At 33.4% G+C, this 22,739-nt stretch overlaps 1 protein-coding gene across 50 annotated transcripts in view; it reads right to left on the bottom strand.

Annotated features, from left to right (window-relative positions):
• The window catches only part of LOC125659436 (leucine-rich repeat-containing protein 15-like), a 615,079-nt gene that overhangs the window by 585,518 nt on the left and 6,822 nt on the right, over window positions 1-22,739 (bottom strand). For all 50 annotated transcript variants that reach the window (XM_056149051.1, XM_056149060.1, XM_056149061.1 and 47 more), the window contains exon 2: window positions 10,703-10,774. In XM_056149051.1, coding sequence (XP_056005026.1) covers window positions 10,703-10,774 — 72 coding nt within the window. The remainder of the gene's footprint in view (window positions 1-10,702; window positions 10,775-22,739) is intronic.

Here is a 22,739-nt window from a genome sequence, read left to right as displayed (position 1 = left end):
CAATGTTTTACATTCAGATATAGTGCATGTTCAAGTTTGTTAAAGTGGTGGTCCATAGGGATTGGGTGGGGTCACAATAGGGGATCAAAGTTTTACATGCGAAATATATACATGGGAAATCTTTAAAGAATCTTCTAAAGAACTAGCTGCAGAATTGTAGCTCTTTAAGAAGATATTGGGACAGATCAGAAAGCTTAAGATCAACCCCTTATAACTATCTTTGATTTACGTCCCACCCCTCAAATGACAGTTGCATGGTTGATTCCCTATATCACTGCATTCCTGCATCGCCGACTCATAAATTTAATGTTAAAAATCCTCACATATTTTTCCACTATACTTGTTTCCTAACATACTTTCCAATATTCTCTGAACCCACATATGACCCAAAAAACTCACAGCTTCAAGTGATTTTTTGTTGTTGATGTAGTCATATTAGGTAACCAGTCAATTTGAACCCAAGTTCATTTCCATACTCGTACTCATTTTGAAACATAATGTCTGTGTGAACTCATAACCCCACAAATAATTTTAGTAAAATATTTTGGATGAAATCATCCTATTTCGGTTAGATACTTACTATTCAAATAATTTTAGTAAAATATTTTGGATGAAATCATCCCATTTCGGTTAGATACTTACTATTCAAATACGTTTGAATATTGAACTAATCTCATAGCTTTCTTATGATCCCTATTCCCGCCAGTCTGTATTAGTTATGAGATTGATCACTGTTCGTTATCTTCACCTTGCATTGAAGAGATTGACGGTATATAAGTTACACATTGAAGAAATCGACGTTATATATTTGTATGCATCTATTTCATCAAATCTTTTAATTTAAATCGTACTCTGACAAAAGGACACATAGATGTATATGCAAGGTGAAGATAACGAACAGTGATCAATCTCATAACTCCTATAAGCAATACAAAATAGATAGTTGGGCCATATATAAGATGGAACATTACTCGTTATCTTCACTTTTCCATCAATGATATGGAAGGTGAAGATAACGAACAGTGGTGAATCTCATAACTCTTTAAGGAATACAAAATAGAGAGTTGGGCAAAGATGAACCCCTGGATATACGATCGGTGGGACCAGGTGTCTAGGAGGAGTAAGCATTCCCTGGCGACCGGTAAAACCCGCCCTGGGTCCTATAGCTTGATATATTGAATGCTTAACACTGTTTCTATCCAATTGAGACATCATATGGTGTTGTGAATAGTACAGTCATCGATAAGAGAACGGAAGGTGTAAAACATAATCCAATCAAATGATAGCTCATTTTGTTCATGTATGCATACTGAAAGATTTTACATAGTTTGTAAGAAAGTTGTGCTTATGCACGTGGCTTTCTCTATTTTTCTTTCCAAAGTTTTTGACAAATTGGAACAAAGTTAGTAATACGTGTATTGTGTAAACAGATCAACAACTCCCATGATAGAATGATTTGTATAACTCATTGAATCTATAATGACGATTATTGTTGATGTACCATTCATTATACAGTACAATCAATATCTGGTTAAATTGTATGAAGTTTTGATTTTCAAAAATCCAATTTACAAACGGATATTATCTTTAGTATTTACTACAATTGGCATTCAATCTATTTTTAATAGTGCTAATTTCACTTTCATTTGGAAAATAAATGCATGATCATATTAGCCTCTTTTACTCCGTAAGACTCTGTATCATAATATCATGTTCATGAATTGTATATCCCTTTTAAGTGAACTAGAAAATTGTAGACTAATATTCACACAATCGCTTGGCAGATATGCTTCAATGAGATTATTCTGAGCATAAAAGGCCAATATTTGCAGATTTGTATAGTGCATATAGTTAAGTTCTTTACTTCTTAACTTCGTATTTCTGATAGGAGCTACGAGATTACTTATTGTTTCATTATCGTCACCGTTTCCTCATTGTACAGTATTAATTATCAAAGAAATATTAAATGGGAGAACAGGCGCTCTGAATTCTCGGCAGAGAAAATAAGTGCTTTGACATTAGGGAGGAAGGATAGACCATGCTTAAACAAATACACAGGAATGGGAGCACTCTGAATGATCAAAATAATGAACTCGGTACTGTACCACTGCAACTTCCGGAGAGAAAGAAAAACAGCGTGAGTACTTATTGAATATCCCTACTACAGTCTTTACAAGACTATTTATCATTTCCTGAATACGAATTCAAATTCAAAACAATAAATTGCATGCATCACTCACTTTCTGTTAAGTGAACAACAAGAAAGAAATTTTATAGAAAAAAATAAGGAAGTAGATCAATCTGAGAAGATATTCAAAACCAGGTTTTCTCATGGCAAATGTTACTATTTGGTATCGTTTTAATTACATGTATATGAATAACTTTAAAACGATATAATACATATTATAAAAAACTGTTTTTGAAAAAAAAATAACTACACCATTCATTTTACCCCGACCAATTTTTAGACCTCCTGAGAGGAAACCAATAGCCACAGTATTTATCGGAACTACTTAATACTTATTGTATTTTCTCAGTACTTATCAACAAACATCAAAATCCACAGTACAAACGACAATAAGAATCAACATGTCACTGTACCAATAAAATATCAATAACAACAGTGAAAACACCATTAATCAGAATGCATCAGTACTGACAGAACAATAACAGTGATTATCAACATTTATCAGTAAAACATATCATTCTTGGTACACTTTCCGTACAGCATTTTAAAAAACAATCCACGTAGACATAACTGATTCCTGCTCTGCCATTATTGTAAACTCCTCTGTAATGTTAAAATTATGACATCCAAGTAGCCATTACAGAACTTAAAAATGCGTTCCTTTAGTGAAGAGATTGTGTATCCTTTCAATTGTATAGATGCAAAATATCACATCTCTATCTGATTAACTATGGGAGGAGCCCACACTTCAAGAATATTGACATAGTATTTAATAATGCAGGTGTGAAATTGCTGTATATACAACCTTATGACAGCATACAACGTCCATAACTGTTGATCATTTTAACTTTTATATCCCTATCCTTGCTTTGTGATGATATTCACTAAATTTTTATGAATCTTTTATTTGTCTATTGCTGACAAGTTAACAATAAGACATAAAATAAGCTGGTATATTCAAGGGTCCGTGGTTATCCACCTTTCTATTTTGTATTGTCTATAGGAGTTATGAGATTGATCAAAGCTTGTTATCTTCACCTTTGTAAACTATGAAATACTTTTCATTTGCTTCTCTTTTTTTTATTAGTTGTAACATATTGATTATCATGCATAATCTTCAGTTGCCTTTGCAGATGTTAAAACACATATGCGTACGTGTGATAATGCACGAAAGGTAAATATAACGATCAGTGATCAATCTCAAAATTCTCATAAGGAATACAAAATAGAGAGTTTGGCAAAAACGGACCCATGGGTATACCAGAGGTGGAACCAGGTGACCAGGAAGGGTGAGAACTCCATGTCAACCCGTCACACATGCTGTGAGTCATATGTCTTGATCAGGTAAACAGAGTAGTCAGTAGTCAAAATCAGAGCGCCAAAACGGTCTTACAATGAATATAAAAGAAGTCGAACATCATTTGACCCAATGATATGGTGTATTAGAAAACTACATATATATCTAGATCATAATAACTACCATATAATTTGCGAAATGTTGACTTTAAACGAGACTGTTTAAACCCCTGTAACATTAACTTGTTTGGCATTAGCCTGTCTTTTAACAAAAAAAAAATGAAATATTAATATGTGTTAAAGTCACTACTTGTTCATTCTTTCTACAATAAAATTCCTTTGGGTCCCTGCTTCCCTTCTTTCTTTTCTATTCTTTGAATGATCTATTTGACTGATCTTTCTTTTTAAACATATTTCTACCTTTGCTTTTGTTCAAAATATTATCACTAAATTATCACTATGGTGTTTCCATCAAAATGCCATAGATTTCAAAACATATCATTTGTTATGTAAAATGTAATTTAATAATGTGTAGAACAAGAACACAAACAGGATAGAAAAATCAAGAGGATGTCGGGATGTATTACTGATTAAGGTAGAAAGAACGAATATTGTGTCCAATGCTATCTCATGTGCTATGACACTATTAATTTTTCAATCATTACATGTTTGCGCATAATCTACATCAATTTTTTTATTGACATTTTCAGATATCCCTGTTTGTAAATCTGTAATTTTCCAAAACCATTTTTCTGTAAGATTTTTATTTGATTATCTGATAGATCAATCTGGATCCATTAAGCATTTTATATTTCGAATTGTATTACATATCATGAAACAAACTTCCGCTATTTATAGAAGAGTGTTAAAGGACACAACGCGTGTTTCTAAACTTTTTCATTTTTTCATCAAAATTAATTCTTCTCATGCCTAAAACTTCTTGCATGTAATTTTGTATACTTTGAAAACATGAGATATGTCCTTTAATCATCCCGGTGATATGTAGGTATCTGATATTTTGCTCGTATTTCAAAACATCCGACCAGTCGCGGTATCTCATTAGTACTTGGGCGAGTCAATAGGTAACCAGCCCATTCCATTACCGATTGATCGAGACAGTCACGATTTTCATGCCTTGTTTTAATACATGTTTTATACCTTGGTACAAAATTGCACGCGTATCGAGTCATTCTTTAATAAGATATTGAATGTCAAACATGGCTAGAGATGTAAAGGCATGTGTTTCATCTAAAGTTGAATACCGTGCTATAATTCGGTACTTGCATTTAAAAGGTAAAACATGCAAGGAAATACATGGCGAGTTAGCCGATGGTTATGGGTATTCTGCACCATCTTATGCTCAGGTTAAATTCTGGATAGGGGAATTCAAACGCAGTAGAACGTCTTTAGCAGATGAAGTCAGGTCTGAACGCCCACTGGATGCCACCGACGAAGAAATGTGTAAGAAAGTTCGGGATTTAAAAGCAGTTCGGGACGTGCAGGGGTTGGCATGTTAAAGAGTTCTCACTGTTACGGCTTTAGCGTTAGGTATAGGTCTGAATTAATAGTACTTCAACTTTAGCTGGTGAAGTCTCAACATAAGTTAAATTCTCGACAGGACGTAAAACAATCAGCCTTCTAACCAACTAACCGTCTATGTTTCAGGTTTCAACATTTCATTGTTAACTTTGATTAGGAATTATCAATTTGACAAACAAGTAATACTAGTAATCTCAACACTTCATTTGAATGATATGACCAGAAGAATCAATGAATTCTCTGTTTCTCAAACTCTATTAAGATATTTTAGTACTTCAAATAAAATCGATACTGCTTTGTTGAATTAATAAATTTGCAAGCATTTGATTTTGCTAAGTGAAACATTCTAGGTGGTTTGCTCCTTTCTCCACTGAACTTTTTGCATAGATTGTGACTACTTTAAATGTTTGTCGTACAGACTGATGTGTACTACTACGCCAGTGGAACAGTGAACGAACGCTGAACGGTTTAGGGATGAACGGTTCTGTTTGGGGAAACGAACGTTTACCGGTTTGAAGGGAACGGTTTTCAACGATAACGGAACTGTTTTTATCTGAAACGGAAAACATTGAGATTGAAAACGAACGGTTTTCTTCGGTCGAAAATTGAAAACGAACGGTTTGGCTTCGATTTCAAATTCTGCATTTCTGACAATTTTGGTACTTTTTATTCATATATAGACATTGCGGAAAAGAAAGAGAGTACGTGTCAGAAAAGTTTAATTTGATCGATATGATGAATAATTTAAAAAAGAAGGAAGAGAGAGGGAAGTATATTAATATATACAATTACATGTGCCTTACATTACACATGGGGATATTTATATTTGTGTTACACATGTATGTAATCAATTAAAAATCACTTTACACATTAGAAAAATGGAATTGTGTGATTTGAGGCGTGGTCCGATTTAGATATAATACAAAGTAACATTGCCACTCTTTACTCAAAATGTTATGATTTTTTTTTCTTCCGATTACTTAGTGCACAGGTAATTTTAAAGAGGAATTCAGTTTGTACATGTATAACGTGTAATTTGGAACATTTATATATGGGCTCAATGTAGTGCATTAAAGCGTTTGAAATCATATACAGTTCCTGACACATTGATTTTGACTACGGTTAACTCCGTTTACCTGATCAGGATATAGGGCTCACGGCGGGTGTGACCGGTCGACAGGGGATGCTGAATCTTCCTAGGCACTTGATCCCACCTCTGGTGTGCCCAGGGGTCCGTGTTTTTCCCAACTATATAGTTTGTATTGCTTATAGGAGTTATGTGATTGATCACTTTTCGTTATCTTCACCTTTCATACATTTTCATAATGAATGTATCAAAAAATGAATACATCAATGAATGTCTATGTAATCTAATAATAAATAACAATTCTGGATCGAATTTCAATTTAGAACCCTTAATAACAGTTTTCAATAAAAATATTCATTGTGCATTAAAACCCCCGATAGGGGTATGCCTGCATTGTTTCATTGTCATGGTGACATGTGACGTTAATTAATGGTACATATAAAGGTACCCTTTCGATAAACATACATTAAAAGGGTTTGGGTGACATATCCCAAAATTAAAAGAGGATATGAAAGAGGGCAAAGTCACTTGAGATGGGGACCTATTGTGTGAACTCTGTGTCCACTCTCCCGTAGACTAGTACAATGTACACCATTACTGTAGCAACTCTTAGTGCCTCGACCAATTCATACCCTCTTTTGAAGATGACACCACACAAACTGCTTTTGGAATTCTTATAAATGATTGTTTTTGATTTCCCGAAAAACATTTTCACGACTCGGAAATATGTCAAATTCAGATCAATGTAAGAGTTGTCCGTACTTAAAGCAGATCATGTAATTTGACATTTTATTTCCGAGCTTTTTCTTTTCATCAACAGTAACATTATTGCTATTCATTTATTTATTTATTGGTTTAAAAATGAAACATCCATGTTCATTCATTTTGTTCTTCAGTAAAAAGATTTTACCCATTGATTAAGAATATACTTTGTCGTGTCGTGATATACTTGTAATTTGTCGGTAAACATTTACGGATGTGAACTGCAGAACTGTCCACCCTTGTACAAGTTTAAAATATTGTGTCGAATCAGGAACGATAGCATTTTCCATGTCGACCTAACGCCATGTTGAAATAAAATAACAAACTGACGTGCGAGTTCCAAGTGACCATGCGGGAACGCATAGTTTGTGGGAACGAACGGTTTGGGCTTGAAACAAAACGCTGAACGCTTGAAATGAAACAGTTTAGTGTGGGAATGGAACGGTTTTATCGAGAACAAAACAGTTTAAGGTGGGAATTGGACATTTTTTATCGAGAACAGAACGGTAACAGAACGCTTCAGGGTCTAAATGTTGAGTTTCTTGAAATAAGTTTTTGTTTTTTATCGCGACAACAGTGGCCGTGATAGATGATATCGGTTTGCAAGGTATCTCATAAGCAGCCATACTTTCACATCACTTGTGAGTTGATTGACAAATAAACAATCACTATATATTTCATTTCAAACGTATTGTGTGTTACCGTCAGGGATTGAGTCCTGGACACTCCGGTTGCAAATATAATAACAAAATTTAGATAGCGCCTTATATAAAACAAATTACGCTAAGGTGTATTAAAAAGATGAGCAGAAGAATGTAACAATAAAACACAATCAAAAGAAATGAAATTAGATGACAATATGAAAAAAGATTTTACACCTTTAGAATTATCAAAATAAAACACAATAATTAAGATCGATAGTTAAACTTGTTTTTATGTTGAACGCTATGCAGAGTATTGGCGCTTTTCTAAAAATACACTAAAGTGCTTTACGCAACTAGGTTTAGAACTTCCGTAGTAAAATACAATATAATTTTGTGGTGAAATTACTTAAGAGTTCTAGAACTCTTACGGTTAAAAACCGAAACGATACTACCTATATTTTGACTGTGACAGCTATCGTAAATTCCCCGCATTGTAATTTCTAGCTGTAATGATGTGCTCCCCTTAGATTTTTCATTGGGGAGGGGGGGGGGGTTAAAACGTCTTAGGATATCAGTAATATTGCAGATGCGGGAGTGATTCACTACTGCAACATTTTCGATCATTCTACATATTAGCTGACTTTCTTTACGTAAATAAAATGATATTCTATGTTTCTTTGACATTATCTGAATTTACAATCTGCATATTACGATTTCCGAAGCTCTATTTTACCGTTTGCAGCAATTTCTATATATTCATATTTAGATTCATATTTATGCGCCATGTATGATTTACTGAAGTTTCAACTTCCGGGCGCTATATGCCAATGTAAGGTAGTGTTTACATCAATGGACGAGTACGGAGGAAAAAGCGGATTCGTCAGTATTAAATAAAGTTTGAATTTGATATCAAGTTAAAAAACGAACAGCAGAATGTATATTTGTTCTGCCACCATATCATTTTCCCTCCTTTGTCGGAATGACTCAATTATCTACATTTTAGAGATGATTGTCAATGTTTAAGTTTTTCAGTTGATCCACCTACAAGATCTCACGATAACAAGCATGGAGGAGCAGACGAAGAATTTAGCATGTTGTACGTGATATTCAAATAAAAAAACACCTCTATTAGACATACCCAAGCACAAAGTTAGTAAGATGTTTTGGTGTAAATAACATTGGAGACAAATACTAGGGGTTTATTACAAGTTAATGGGAAAAATATTTTGAACCATTACGAAGATCCTGTGGATTTGTAGCCCTTTCCCGAAAACGTCAGAATAGAACAAAATCAGAGAGGGGTACATTAGTGCAGGTGTATGACAGTCAGTTGAATAACCCATAACATTTTACTTTTGGAAAACATCAATAAGTCGTATTTGTAAACAAAAGGTCGGGTGCAAGCGGGTTACCAGCTGAATTTTTATTGATATACATGTACTCAGAAATAAATAAAAATTCTTTAGATAAAAAGTACTGTCACAAAATGAAAATAAAAAATTCTCTCAACGTCGATGAAGTTCTTTAGTGCCAGTAAGTATTGTGCATTTCACGATCTTTTGATGCGCACCCGCTGATCTTAACATAACTTATTTTAAGTACTACGACATTTTAACACGACACATCCAATATCAACACATAAACAGACATATAAACGTTGAGCTTAACATTTCATGATATTGTTTTTAAAGAAAACAAATCAATGAAGAGATTCCTTTTATATATGTTATTTATCTATTCCATCAAAAAAGTAAATCTAAATTGTATTCTAACAAAGGAAACATAATTTTATGAAGCCTTTAAAATTTTTAGGGGTATGCCCTCCCACAAGTCCATTTTAGATCCGCCAGTGATAAGCACCCAAATTAGGCCCTAAACTTACAATTTAAAAACCAATTATAAATTTTCTTGATAATGATTTTATATTTGTTTATGTGCTTAAAAAATCTAGCAGTTTTCTTTCGATTTCACCCAATGGGCGGCTATATAAATCACACCTTACTTTCTAATCGCCTTTATTTATGTTATTTTAATAGTATTCCCTCCAATAATCTGTTTACTATAATGTTCTTTAAACTTCGATATCGTATATGTACATTTACATGTTTGAACGACATTTCCTACCTTTATAAATTTCAAAAACCACACAAGTTTTCTTACATACATGATGGTATCAATAAAAGGTGAAGATAAGGAAAAGTGATCAATCTCATAACTCATATAAGGAATACAAAATAGAGAGCTGGGCAAACACGAACTACTGGATATATTAGAGGTGGGATAAGGTGCCTAGAAGGAGTAACCATCCCCTGTCGACCGGTCACAGTCGGTCACAGCCCACATGCCGTGAGCCATATCCCTTGATCAGGTAAACAGATTAATTTTTAGTCAAATCAGTGCCCCAAGAAAGGCCTAACAATCGCTATGAAACATGTCAGAGAGCACTCTATTTAAAGATAAGTTGCATTGGCAGACTAAATCATTGTAACGACCATAAAAATTGCGAAATTCTGATTAAAAAGGAGATATTTGAAACCCCTGTAACATCAACTTTAGTAGCCTGATAATACGTAGAACAAGCACATGCGTATTGAATAAATTTAGAAATGTATACATCATATGGGGGTAATAATGGCAAATATGCCTACATAAATACGATTGATTTAAACAGATTTCATTGTATGAGTGTATATCATATACAATGGTTTCAACATAAGTTCTTATCACCTTAATTACAACTTTCAATATACTAACTACTATGATAAATAGACATAATCATTTCTTGGTTACATTAAATAGATAGATAAATATGCATGTATTAATAGTCAGTTAGTTTATGGTTAATATCTATTTTCAATAAAATGTATATGTACGAAGGAAATGTTGAGGACTCTGTGGTGCCTTTATTTCGCGTTCACCGGGATATATCGAGTCGATATATGAATGAAAATGATTATTGTTAATAGATAAACGTTGTCAATATATCTAAGTGTCGACGCCACAACAAGAATGGTTTTTATTCTTCTCATTTAGAGACTTTTGAATAAACTCTGCTTTATAGGAATAGAAAAAGGGGTCGGCTAAAAATATATTTCAATAACATTAGTATTCATTTTTAAATAGAATAGTTCAGATTCCAATTAAAAAATAGTTCATAGTGAGCAAAGTGTATGTAGAGATACTTACAGTTCCTGTAAATTTCCCAATCCTTCAAACGCTCCCTTCTCCAACGTTGTTAGTTGATTTCTTTCAAGATCGCTAAATTATAAAGACATCATCATTAACCGGAAATCATAAACACGGGATTGCTTAATTAGATCGCAATGAATAAAACTCAAGAACATTTAATGTATGGTCTGGAAACAGGTTAGACGGAATGATACATATCAGAAAAGTCATCAATAAATTATGAAGTTGGGTTGAATGCTGTTTCTTTTCTAATGTTGATGAAAAGGTGAAGATAAAACACGGCAACCAATCTCATAAACACTACTAAGGTGAATCATTGCATCAAATGTTGATTAATTTGTTCCATAAAGCACCTTATATGAAGTATACTTTCACAATCAAAAGAGCGATACAAGCTGTCAATTATTTTGTTTTATTGTTGGTGATTTTCCGAAATGATAAAAAGGGTGTATAGCTGTGATTTGAGGCATGATATGAATAGTTTAAGGGGGCATTAGCTGTGAAAATGATGAGAACCATTTTATCTCAAAATCTTTCAAAGACAGAATATATAACAATATATAACAATGACTAATGAAAACATTTATTTTGTTCAAACACAAGACAAAGCTAATAAAATTACTTTAAATAACCACTTTTAGCGTAAAGAAATATCTAAGGAAGAATTATTGTCTTGCAAAACAATAATTATTAAATCATCAAAATCACATATTCATGTTCATTCTTTGAGGTAAAAATGTAATTGAAATTATTAAACAATGGTGTTATTACTGAACTATATAATATAAAGCAATTTTCATTAGATTCAATTTTTGTGACAAAATGACAGCTGATGCCCCTTACCTTAAGGACACAGTTTTATGTTTTTTTTAAACTAAACATTTATGAAAATCAAAACCATTATTTACTAATATCTTTTGAGATATTTATCTAAATTCCTTTTTAAAAAACCACACTCTTTCGATAGTGAAATCATACTTTCACTGGCCATTAAATACAATTTTAGTGTAATGAAGGACCCCTGGAAGTATCAGGTAGAATGGGGTACGTAAGAGAGTAAACACCTCCCATTCATCCGTCACACCCGCACAGCATCCTGTCACACCCATATAACTCCTTCCTACCATCACAACACCACCATCACAACCTCACAGCACCACATCACACACGCACAACACACCGTCACACCCACAGAACACCACCATCACACCCGCACACCTCATAAAACCCACACAACACCAATCACAACAGCACAGAACCCAATCACACACTCACATCACCCCCGTAGCACCCTATCACACCCGCACAACACCCCCGTCACACCCACACAACACCCCATCACACCTACACAACACCTTTGCTCTATACCACCTGTTACTAGCATGTTATGACATTTTTCGAAAAAAAATATTTGTGACTAAGATTTATCTTCGTGACAAAGAAATACAAAAATATGGCAATGAAAAAATTATGGCTGTTAGCTATAGCAGCACTAAAATTAAGCAACAAACTATAAGATTGATCATTTTATAATGAATACGCATCAATCACACTCAAAATGTGTTCCTTACAAAACTTTATATGAAAATAAAGGAAAATCTAAAGATGATGAAAGGCAAAGATAACAAACAGTGATCATGTCATAATTCCTATAAGTGTTACAATATAGAAAGTTTGGCAAATATTGACCTCTAGATATATCATAGATGGGATCAGGTGGCTAGGGGGAGTAACCATCCCCTGTCGGCCAGTCACATCTGCCCTGAACCCTATATCTTAATCAGGTAAACGGAGTAATCCATCAAAACTAGTGTGCAAAAAACGGCCTAACAATCGATATGAAACAAGTCAGACAGCATTTGACCCAATGATAGGTTGTATAGATCGTTATAACGACCATAGAATTTGCAAAATGCTGATTTTAAGCGAGACTGTTGATAATGTTAATTGAATTACTTCATATGTCTGATTTATATTGACGCTCATAGATAAAAAAAAAAAAAAAAAAAAAAAAGGATTATTGAGATTTTCAAGCATGGGGATTTGTAAAGTTACACATAGACACAGATTCAAGTAATTTCAATATTGAACTTTTTTATAAGTAGATAAAAAATAATAATGATTAATAAAATTGCTTGAATAAAATAATTTAAAAGTATTGTGATTTTCACAATAAGTTTGATCATTTTTATTATTATATTTTTTTCCGAAATGCACCCGTGACAGTAGGCCTAGTTGTCAATGATACGTAATCGTATCATAATTTAGGCCTATCTAATTTCTCCAAAAATAAATTTAATAATAATTGCATTGTTTATTTTAGAAAAGCAACAACGCTAATTACAGTTGTTTACAGAAATGGCATTACCAAATAGTGTTTAGACAGTGATTCCATGTAAACATCATTTAATCGTAAATCTATGTAGATTATTGTTTATTGACCTAATTAAAAAACATCCAAGATCTTTCCAAAAAAAATTGAAAAATTCTGCTGTGAATCCATCACTTCCAGGACTTTTACCATTAGACATATTTTTAAGTGCTAAAAGGGCTTCTTCATTGTTTATATATCCCTCTAATGTTTTTGACATGTTGTCATCAAGTATTCTAACATCATTCTTATCAATAATGGTATCAATGTTTACATCATGTAATTTATTATCATAACTAGAATAAAGATTTTTGTAGAATTTCTTAATTTCTGCTAAAATATCTGTCTGTGAAGAAATAGTATTACCATTGCTGAGCATAAGTTTGTTTATAGTTTTATTTATATAAAAGTTTATCTATTTTATTATTTATAATTGAAAGTTCAATTATCTTTTATCTTTAAATTTCTTTTTTTAAACAAACAGTTGGTAGACACGGCTAGCAAAGTTCTGCCTATATGTTGTTACAAGGTGAAGGTCAGTTGGTGCGAGTGTGTACTGAATTTGAGAGCAGAACGGAAAGCATATGCCGTAGGCCTATATGTAACAGTGCATAACTTCGATAGAACCATTTTCTCGCAGTTTATCTACGTCTTTGTCCAAGTGCTTGTTTGAAAAAGTACAGAGACAAATTATACTCGGTTTTGTTTTATGGCAAAGTCCTTGTGCCGACAAAAAATATTCACGTCTTGTCCCTCATACCTTCCTTCGAAAATTAAAAAAAACAACAGTCCAAATCCTCTCTACTGACAGCAAGTACACTCTTAAACGGCACAACACACCCTAATGCAGTGTTATTTACAAGCCGATAATGTGATAATTCTTTGTTTGTCAATTAAATATCATCTGTTTATGAAATGGCTAAAAACTGTTTTCAAATCTTCTCGCTCGAGGTCGCATATGACATCACAGATAATGGCGCGTAAAATATCGAAGAAAATATGCATATCGCAAGATTTGAATTTCATCGCTTTCAACGTCGAAAACTACGCAAACTGTTTCATTTAATACACATGTAAAGTAGTTTCAGGCATGAAATGAATTAATTTTGCTGAAAAAATTAAAAAGTTTAAAAACATGCGATGTGTCCTTTAAGTACACTGTGTACACTATATATAAAGCCTTTAACATAACTATCTTTCGAAGTTTAAAAATGAGGAAACTATATTTGGTAGAGTGGTGATGGTGGTGGGAGTGGGCATTCAATATGATACTAAACCGAAAACTAAATTTATCTGAAGTCAGCCCTATTTTCTACCTTCCTTATCACCGCCGTTTGTTTATTTATATAACATTTAAGTAACGATCGTGATCAGGCAAATTTGAACTAAATCTGGCAAATTAGAAAGGTAATGGATGAGAGAATTTTTATCAAACAGTAAGGAAATGGAAATATGAATTTTTTTAAAAAGAAAGAAAGAAATATTGTCAAGAATTCAACTCAGCTTCGAGGGAAGCTACATGTAGTTCCCTCTGCTTGAATCTTATCTAACAATGTGGAAATGCTAAGGATTCACAGGGCTGCATGTTTGCTTGGTAGAAGTTGACAATGTATAATTACTACCTAAGTAAACAAGTTTTACATCTACTGTTTACAGAAGCAGGATAAGTACATATATCGCCCATTGAACCTCCATAACGCAAATACTATTTTTTTTAATTTTAGAAAACACAGCAATAGACGTAGATATCCGATTATAATGATATTTGTTTTAATTATTGTATAACCATGAACGAAACAAAACCCGCGACAAATGTTGGTAAACATTCAATATTTCGGGAACTTCTTTGTTTGCATAGAAATACTTGGCCCAGATCCTGCATTATATTTAGAAACAAAAATTATTGGTATGTATAGGTTCGGTAGGATAGCTTACTCATCAGGATTGCAAATCATACCACACCGGTGCAATAAACACATGTGCATATTGCAATAGAAGTGATTGTGATATAAAAATCAAGGAAATAGTTTATCTAACAATTGAGACAATCACAAACATACCAAACAATGGTATGCTCAACATTACTTCAACAATGTTTCTCATTGAAACGGAACAATGAGTAAAGTTCTAGGTTGGGGTTTTAGAAATTAATTTAATATCAGATAAGGTTTGATAAGGTTCTAAATTTGGTGAAATAGAAATGTAGTGGGTGAGAATTTTATCAAACATTAAGAAAATGGAAATATAAAAAAATAAGAAAGAAATGAATATGGTCAACAATTCAATTCGAGTGAAGCAAATCGTCTCTGCCATAATCTCACATAACATTGCGAAAATGAGAACGATTCGCATGACTGCATGTTTGAAGTTGTATAATTAGAAGTTTTATAATTAGAAGTTGTATAATTAGAAGTTGTATGATTAGAAGTTATATAATTAGAAGTTATATAATTAGAAGTTGTATAATTAGAAGTTGTATAATTAGAAGTTGTATAATTACTGCCCAAGTAAACAAGTGTTACATCTCCTGTTTACAGGAAAATTACATGTATCGCCCATTAAACCTCCATAACGCAAACAATATTATGTTTTTATTTTAGAAAACAGCAATAGACGTAGATATCCGGTTATAATGATCTTTGTTTTAATTATTTTATAACCATGAAAGCAGCAATCACAGGCCTCAAGAGCCCCAGAGTCGACTCGCCCGCTAGGCCTCAAGGGCCCCAGAATCGACTCGCCCGTCAGGATTCAAGGGCCCCAGAGTCGACTCGCCCGCCATTTCCAACAAGGGATGGGGTATACAGCATTGTCTAATAAACTTTAACTCTGAATCTTGTATTGTGAAATATGCCTATTATGCTTCACTAGATATCTATGGAAATGCAACGTCATAAACCAGGATCTCGACACATCGGCTAGAGGAATTTACCCATAAAAGCTTCAAAAATTGTGTGACCAGAAAAGTTCAATATGAAAGGTCACTATCCTTGGTACCCAGCATATCTACATGAGATTATCATTTATCGGTACTTGTATGTAAAACATCAAAGGACAAGTTTTACATCTGTTTTACATCCGCAAAAGACATTAAAACAATAACAGCCCGGACACAATTCATAGACGGTATCGATACAAATTATTTTCTTGAAGTCTTCAAATATCTTGATCATCTCATTCTTCGTTCTGTTTACATGAAGTATTATCGCAAAAACATAACATGCGCGTACGTAAATGATATTTTTAACTAGTTCGTTGCCTATTTATTTAAACAAAGCAAATATAGAGTTCAGTTAAGGATTCCAGATATATTTTCGTCAGAATCCTGTTAGAATAATGGATTTACATGTGGAATAACACTGCTAAGGTGATTGTAACACAGCACAGTTAAGATTCCAGTAAGGAGGCGTGTCCTAATCTATACAGGGATGTGTATTTGTGACATCACACATTAACAACAAAATATCACAATCTTTCAAAACATCAGGAAAATAATTAATGTTTCTAAATAGCACGGAAGTACAGCACTACACAAAAACTTACCATTCAACGGGGATTCTGTGTTGTTAATGTAATCTGACACCCTGATATATAGGCAAAAATTTGATCACGATGCGCTTGTCATTATGACAGCATCATGATAGTCTGATGCATTTCATTTGCAAGAAGTGGTGGATCAACTATTTTTTCTTCATGAAAAAAAATATTTTACACTTAAATGGAGAAATGTTGGGAGATATTTATAAGCCTGCTAATTTTAGAACAATGCCTTTCTTATAAATTCTCTGAAATATTTTCTACCTATACTGTAGGAAAACACTAATGCTTTATTGTTGATAAGTTGGCAGATGGGTGGGTCTTACAAATCGATTTCTTGCAAGAGCGTACCCTCAAAGTATCTCAATGAGTAAACCAAAGAAAAGTTAGACTATTTGAAAAGTGCTGATATCCTGAGAACATTTTAGAAATGACTTATTCATTTCAAATTAAAATAAAACATAAACCGGCAAAAAATTTCAACACGTGGTACAATATTATTTCAACAATTATCAATCGGAATCTCTAGAACTCTGAAGCGTTTTCATAACTACAGAGGCTGTTAAAAACGTTCATGTATTAAAGTTGAATTTCAACATCATTATACCCTCACAATATCGAAATCCATTGATGACATCAATATCACAGGCATATTTTCTAAAACCATCCGACGCCGAATTACGTGCTCAGTCTAAATATAAAATATAATTGTCTTGAATATGTATTTTTAGTCGATCATAATTTCATCCAATATCAGTAAAGTTCCAAAATATTTGATCCGTCCTAATAAAGATGCTTTTCGATAGCATATTTTCGACAAAGCCGTTTGCCACCTTAAGTGTGATGGGAAGGAACGATAACTCTGGGTAGAGATTGAACAATGTACATAACGGATTCATGCACGTTCGAGTTGTCTCCAAACCAAATGATAACGAACATATTGAAATCACAGGTGCTTGTGGACAGGACTTCCGGTACCCCCTTCTTTTATTTTTAAATGTTCAATTCCTTGGGTATTTCGGACGTATTTTTGATAAAATATGTAACTTCAGAGTTTATCTATTTCAATGGAATACACAAATCTCGCATAAAAACCGTTTTTTAAAAATGTCATATCACCGATCATAATATATGAACAAGGTGTGCAACTCAGCCAGCGACATGTTGAAAAAATCTACACCTCGCTGAGAAATCCTATCGAAAAAACACCAATAATGCATATACCAACTGAAAAGAACGGTCATTCTAAATCTACTGATGATTCGTGGATTAAATGCATCGCTATTTGCTGCGCAATAACTACTTCACACCGCTCAATTTCATTGTTTTAACCTAGGCACTTCTCATTTCTGACTATAACGAACGGAAGTTGCAATGCTGGAATATTTCTGTCGCAGCCAACTATTTTTAGAACGAGAAAACCCGGGACGAGGTCTTCCTAATACCATTAGCTACACGAAAAGGAAGGAGAATACCGATCAAAATATTTCAAATCGGTTGTGGAAAGACTTTAAAGACATGCACACTTACACATTATTGGAACCATACCACTTTTAATATATCCAAATATACTATCATTGTAAACTCTTAACCCTATACGATATGATTTGGATCATAATGGTGTTGATACAATGCCCCCCCCCCCCCCCCCCCCCCCCCCCCCCCCGAATAACCTACATGAGTTGACTCTATTGTGTTTGCAAGACATTGCTGATAAGCAGTAGAGAGTTTCAACCAAAAAGTCGAATCATGTATGTTCTTCGGAGAAGGGTGGGGGCCTGAACCCCTGTGATTAGGTCATGCTGAACAGATCGATGTTTGATTATAATTATCTAAAATGATATTGGGAGTGGGGTAGGGGTAGAAGCGGGTAGTTTTTTTTTTATCATGATGTGAACTATGCACAAAATATGTGTGCGATGCATGCACAAGTGCTGGTTGTTGATATTTGTTTAATCTTATATTTAAGTTATAACATAAAGTTTTGACATTCCTTTATCAATTAATTTGTTACCCCCCCCCCCCCCCTACTCTTTATATTTTTAATCGAATTTGGATCTGATCATATGTAAGGGGCTTGATAAACTATTTTGTTTCTTTTTAAAAAACGAATGTTAGCCAATGTTATATAGTTGGCCTTATAACTGGAATGTGGAACATTGTCAATATATTGTGCTTTCATGGTTCTTTCTGATTTCCATGATAAATTACCTACCCAACACTATGAGGTTTTTAATTATATTTGTGGATGTGCTAATCTTTCCACAACCGAATTGACCAGTTAAATGAAATTACATGCATGATCCGCTTTGGCTAGACTTGATTACTATGATCGGTATTCTCTTCCCTTTTCGTGTAGCTAATGGTATTCGGAAGACCTCGTCTCGGGTTTTCTCATTCTAAAAATAGTTGGCTGCGACAGAAATATTCGAACATCACAACTTCCGTTCGTTATAGTCAGAAATGAGAAGTAGCGAGGTTAAAACGATGAAATTGAGCGATGTAAAGTAGTTATTGCGCACCAAATAGCGATGCATTTAATCCACGAATCATCAGTAGATTTAGAATGACCGTTCTTTTCAGTTGGTATGTGCATTATTGGTGGTTTTTTTCGATAGGATTTCTCAGCGAGGTGTAGATTTTTTCAACATGTCGCTGGCTGAGTTGCACACCTTGTTCATATATTATGACCGGTGATATGACATTTTTAAAAACGGTTTCTATGCGAGATTTGTGTATTCCATTGAAATAGATAAACTCTGAAGTTACATATTTTATCAAAAATACGTCCGAAATACCCAAGGAATTGAACATTTAAAAATAAAAGAAGGGGGGTACCGGAAGTCCTGTCCACAAGCACCTGTGATTGAAATTAGGTAACGCTGCTTTTAAATGCAAGAACACAATAACCAATAGTGTGTTTAAACCAACCACTTTGATATGCACAATATTTCCCATATTTTGCCGAAATTTCAATAAATTAAGAATTCTTTGCTTTATCTCACGTATGTATCAACAAACATGTGTGCTCAAAATCGGAAATGAAGTGCCGGTGAACATATGAGTCTTCTCGCTATCACAAGCCGGCTCAAAAAACCATGACATATTTTGATAAACATTCAATATTTCGGGAATTGGTATTTGCCTACAACTATGCGGGCCGGAGCCTGTATTATAACCTGCAACCAATATCATCTCTATATCTAGTTTCAATAGGAAAGCTTAATTATCGGGAATGGAAATCATGCCACACCGGCGCAATAAACACATGTGTGTATTGCAATAGAAGTGATTGTTAAATAGAAATCAAGGACAACTACGTGATATGAAAATAGTTTATCTAACCATTGAGACAATCACAAACATAGGCTATTCTCTCGTTGAGTTAACATTTCAGAATGGGTATTGATTTTTATTTGAGGTTAATTGTTTCCAACCTTTCAGTTATAATCTAATATTATGAAGTTTGAAGTTGTCAAATATTGTTTGGCCACACACTTGGACTTACGGATTTTACGTAATGACGTCATTCTCGACGTTACGTGTTAAAAAAAATTCATACCGTAACATAATTGTTAAACTTGTTTTGTAATTATTTATTGGCTGTTAAACATTTAAATTGGCCTAAAATGATGAGATGCACAGTCATCGTATAATTCTTTTATAAAAGATAATTAAATTGAAATAATCTTTTATCAAGAAATTTGGTGATGGTACGGAAAATGAAATTTCCCCCGTTTAAGAACTTAAAAACTTAGATTTGCGCTCAAATTTGAACAGAGATCAAGGCTGTTTATATCATACAGGAAATCCCATAAGATAATTGTTCCTCTGAAAGATTATGATGATAATTGTACATTGCTTTTAAGAGGTTGCTAGTTAAAATATGCATTGTGACGGTAAGACATCAATGCTACGGTACAGAATAACAGACTGATTAACAAACTGAGATATTCTATCAGGGAATTTTCTATGAAAGAAATTGTCAAATAATTCAACATCACACATTAATTCTCAACTGATCAAAATAACAGAATTTAACTCATCTTTTAGTTCATATCTCAGCTTCTATACATTAATCAAATAAGTCCGATCACCAAGCACACTCAATCGCATTCATATACATTGTATACTCCAACAGTTGCACGAATTCTTGCTTGGGTGCATGTCCAATTTCTACATTTCATTTTGATACATGTTTCTATAGGCTCATAATCTCTACTGAATCATAGTCTACACCCAAAATTGTACCTGGGTAAAGTTTTCTATCAGACTCTACAACGCACCACTTCCCTCATTTTCCCAAGTCAAGGGTTTCTGATATGATCCACTCCATATAAACATATATGGAGCGCAGCGTATCAGAAACAATTGACTTGCGAAGATGCACTTCCCTATAAGTTCTGCACCTCCATCTGTAACCTTCATTATCTTGCTATCTTGAGAATCTGATGCTTACTCCTCCTCGGCATGTGATATCACCTCTGGTATATCCTGTCCAGAGTCCATGTTTGCCCAACTCTTTATCTTGTATTCCTTACAGGAGTTTTAGATTGATCACTGTTCGTTATCTTCACCTTTTCATTCTGCTGTCACATTTCCATTACAACTTATGCCAATTTCTGTAGATTCCTCTGATTCATTGCGTTCTTGAATAATTTCATGAAAAACGTGTTCAGAGGGATTGAAACAAGCACATTTGGCTGGACAAAACAGGACAGATACATGTAGCTTGTATGTTATACATTTTTTCATTAGCTGCCGGTTTTACCATTGCTATGCAGATTGGCTGTTTTCTACGGTAATGTTGACTTATCTTTATATATATATATATATATATATATATATATATATATATATATATATATATAACAAGTAGTAAGAACCCTTACCCTGTGAGATCATACATTCTTAGACTTACATAATATTCTGACATGGGCCACTGCACCAGATTTAAGCTTTTGAAACCATAGGTCTAATTCATGTATTTCTTTTTCTGTTTCAGCAAATTCATGTGATTTTATGGGTTTTTTTAAAAACCCTATATATTTGCCATTTTGAAAAAATTTCCAATTATAATATCAATTTTATTAACTTAATTGAAAGAATTTCCATACCGTCACAACATAGATCCGTACCGCTATTGTTACTGATGTGACGATATGGAGTGTTGCGGTATGGATATTTTCTTACATTATCCCATATATATTTTTCAAATCATGTCCTAATTTAGCAATTCTTGTTACTTTGGAAATTAATTGAATGAATGTGTCTATATCGTTGTTTGCTAGGGACTATTTAATCAAATTTAAACAAAAATCAATGAACGGTACAGATAACGTTAATTAACCACAACTGAAGAAAATGTACTTATTTGCTGCCTTCTTGCATTCACTGGTAACCATCATTCAGAAAGTATTACATGTGTTTTAATATGACATAAAATGTTGCAGTGTCGGGAAATATGTCAATGAAGTTCATGGGTGTATCATAAGTGCAGAAAATAGAAGCGTTACGGTATGGAACATGTTTTGATGGACAAAATATTTTCTTTCAAAAATAATTCCATGAGTGGTTTTCCCCACAATGTATTCCATGCATTCAATTAGTTTTCTTTAGAAAATAAGTAAAAAGTTTAAATTACATTATTTTCCAAACCTTTCTAAGAAATATATTCAAAATTCCAACACTAACTTAATATAGGAGATTACCGTCACGTCATTGTAATGAGGTAATTGGGCAATTAACATTGATTAATTTTGAGTTGTGTTGTTAGACCAAACGGATTTATATTTTTTTTTTCTAGTAAGCTTTTGAAGTGTAGACACAGAATCAATTCAAACTTTTAAGACACATCGTAATAATTTGAAAAAAATCACATCGAACAATATTTTGCCAGTTTGTGAATGAAATGAAAGAATCGCCCACATACCAAACAATATCATGTTCAAAATTACTTCAACAATGTTTCTCATTGAAATGGAACAATGAGTAAATTTCTAGGTTTGGTTTTAGAAATTCATTTAATATCAGATAAGGTTTTAAAATTCTGTAAGCGAATCTAGTTACTTTGAGACAGTGTTTAAACATTACCATTGTAATTGTTCATCCTTTAAATAGGATCTG

This window comes from Ostrea edulis, chromosome 9 (assembly GCF_947568905.1).
Source record: "Ostrea edulis chromosome 9, xbOstEdul1.1, whole genome shotgun sequence".
In the NCBI taxonomy this organism is placed as follows: domain Eukaryota; kingdom Metazoa; phylum Mollusca; class Bivalvia; order Ostreida; family Ostreidae; genus Ostrea; species Ostrea edulis.
Note: the sequence above shows the minus strand (reverse complement) of the source record. Positions and strands in the feature narration are given on the sequence as shown.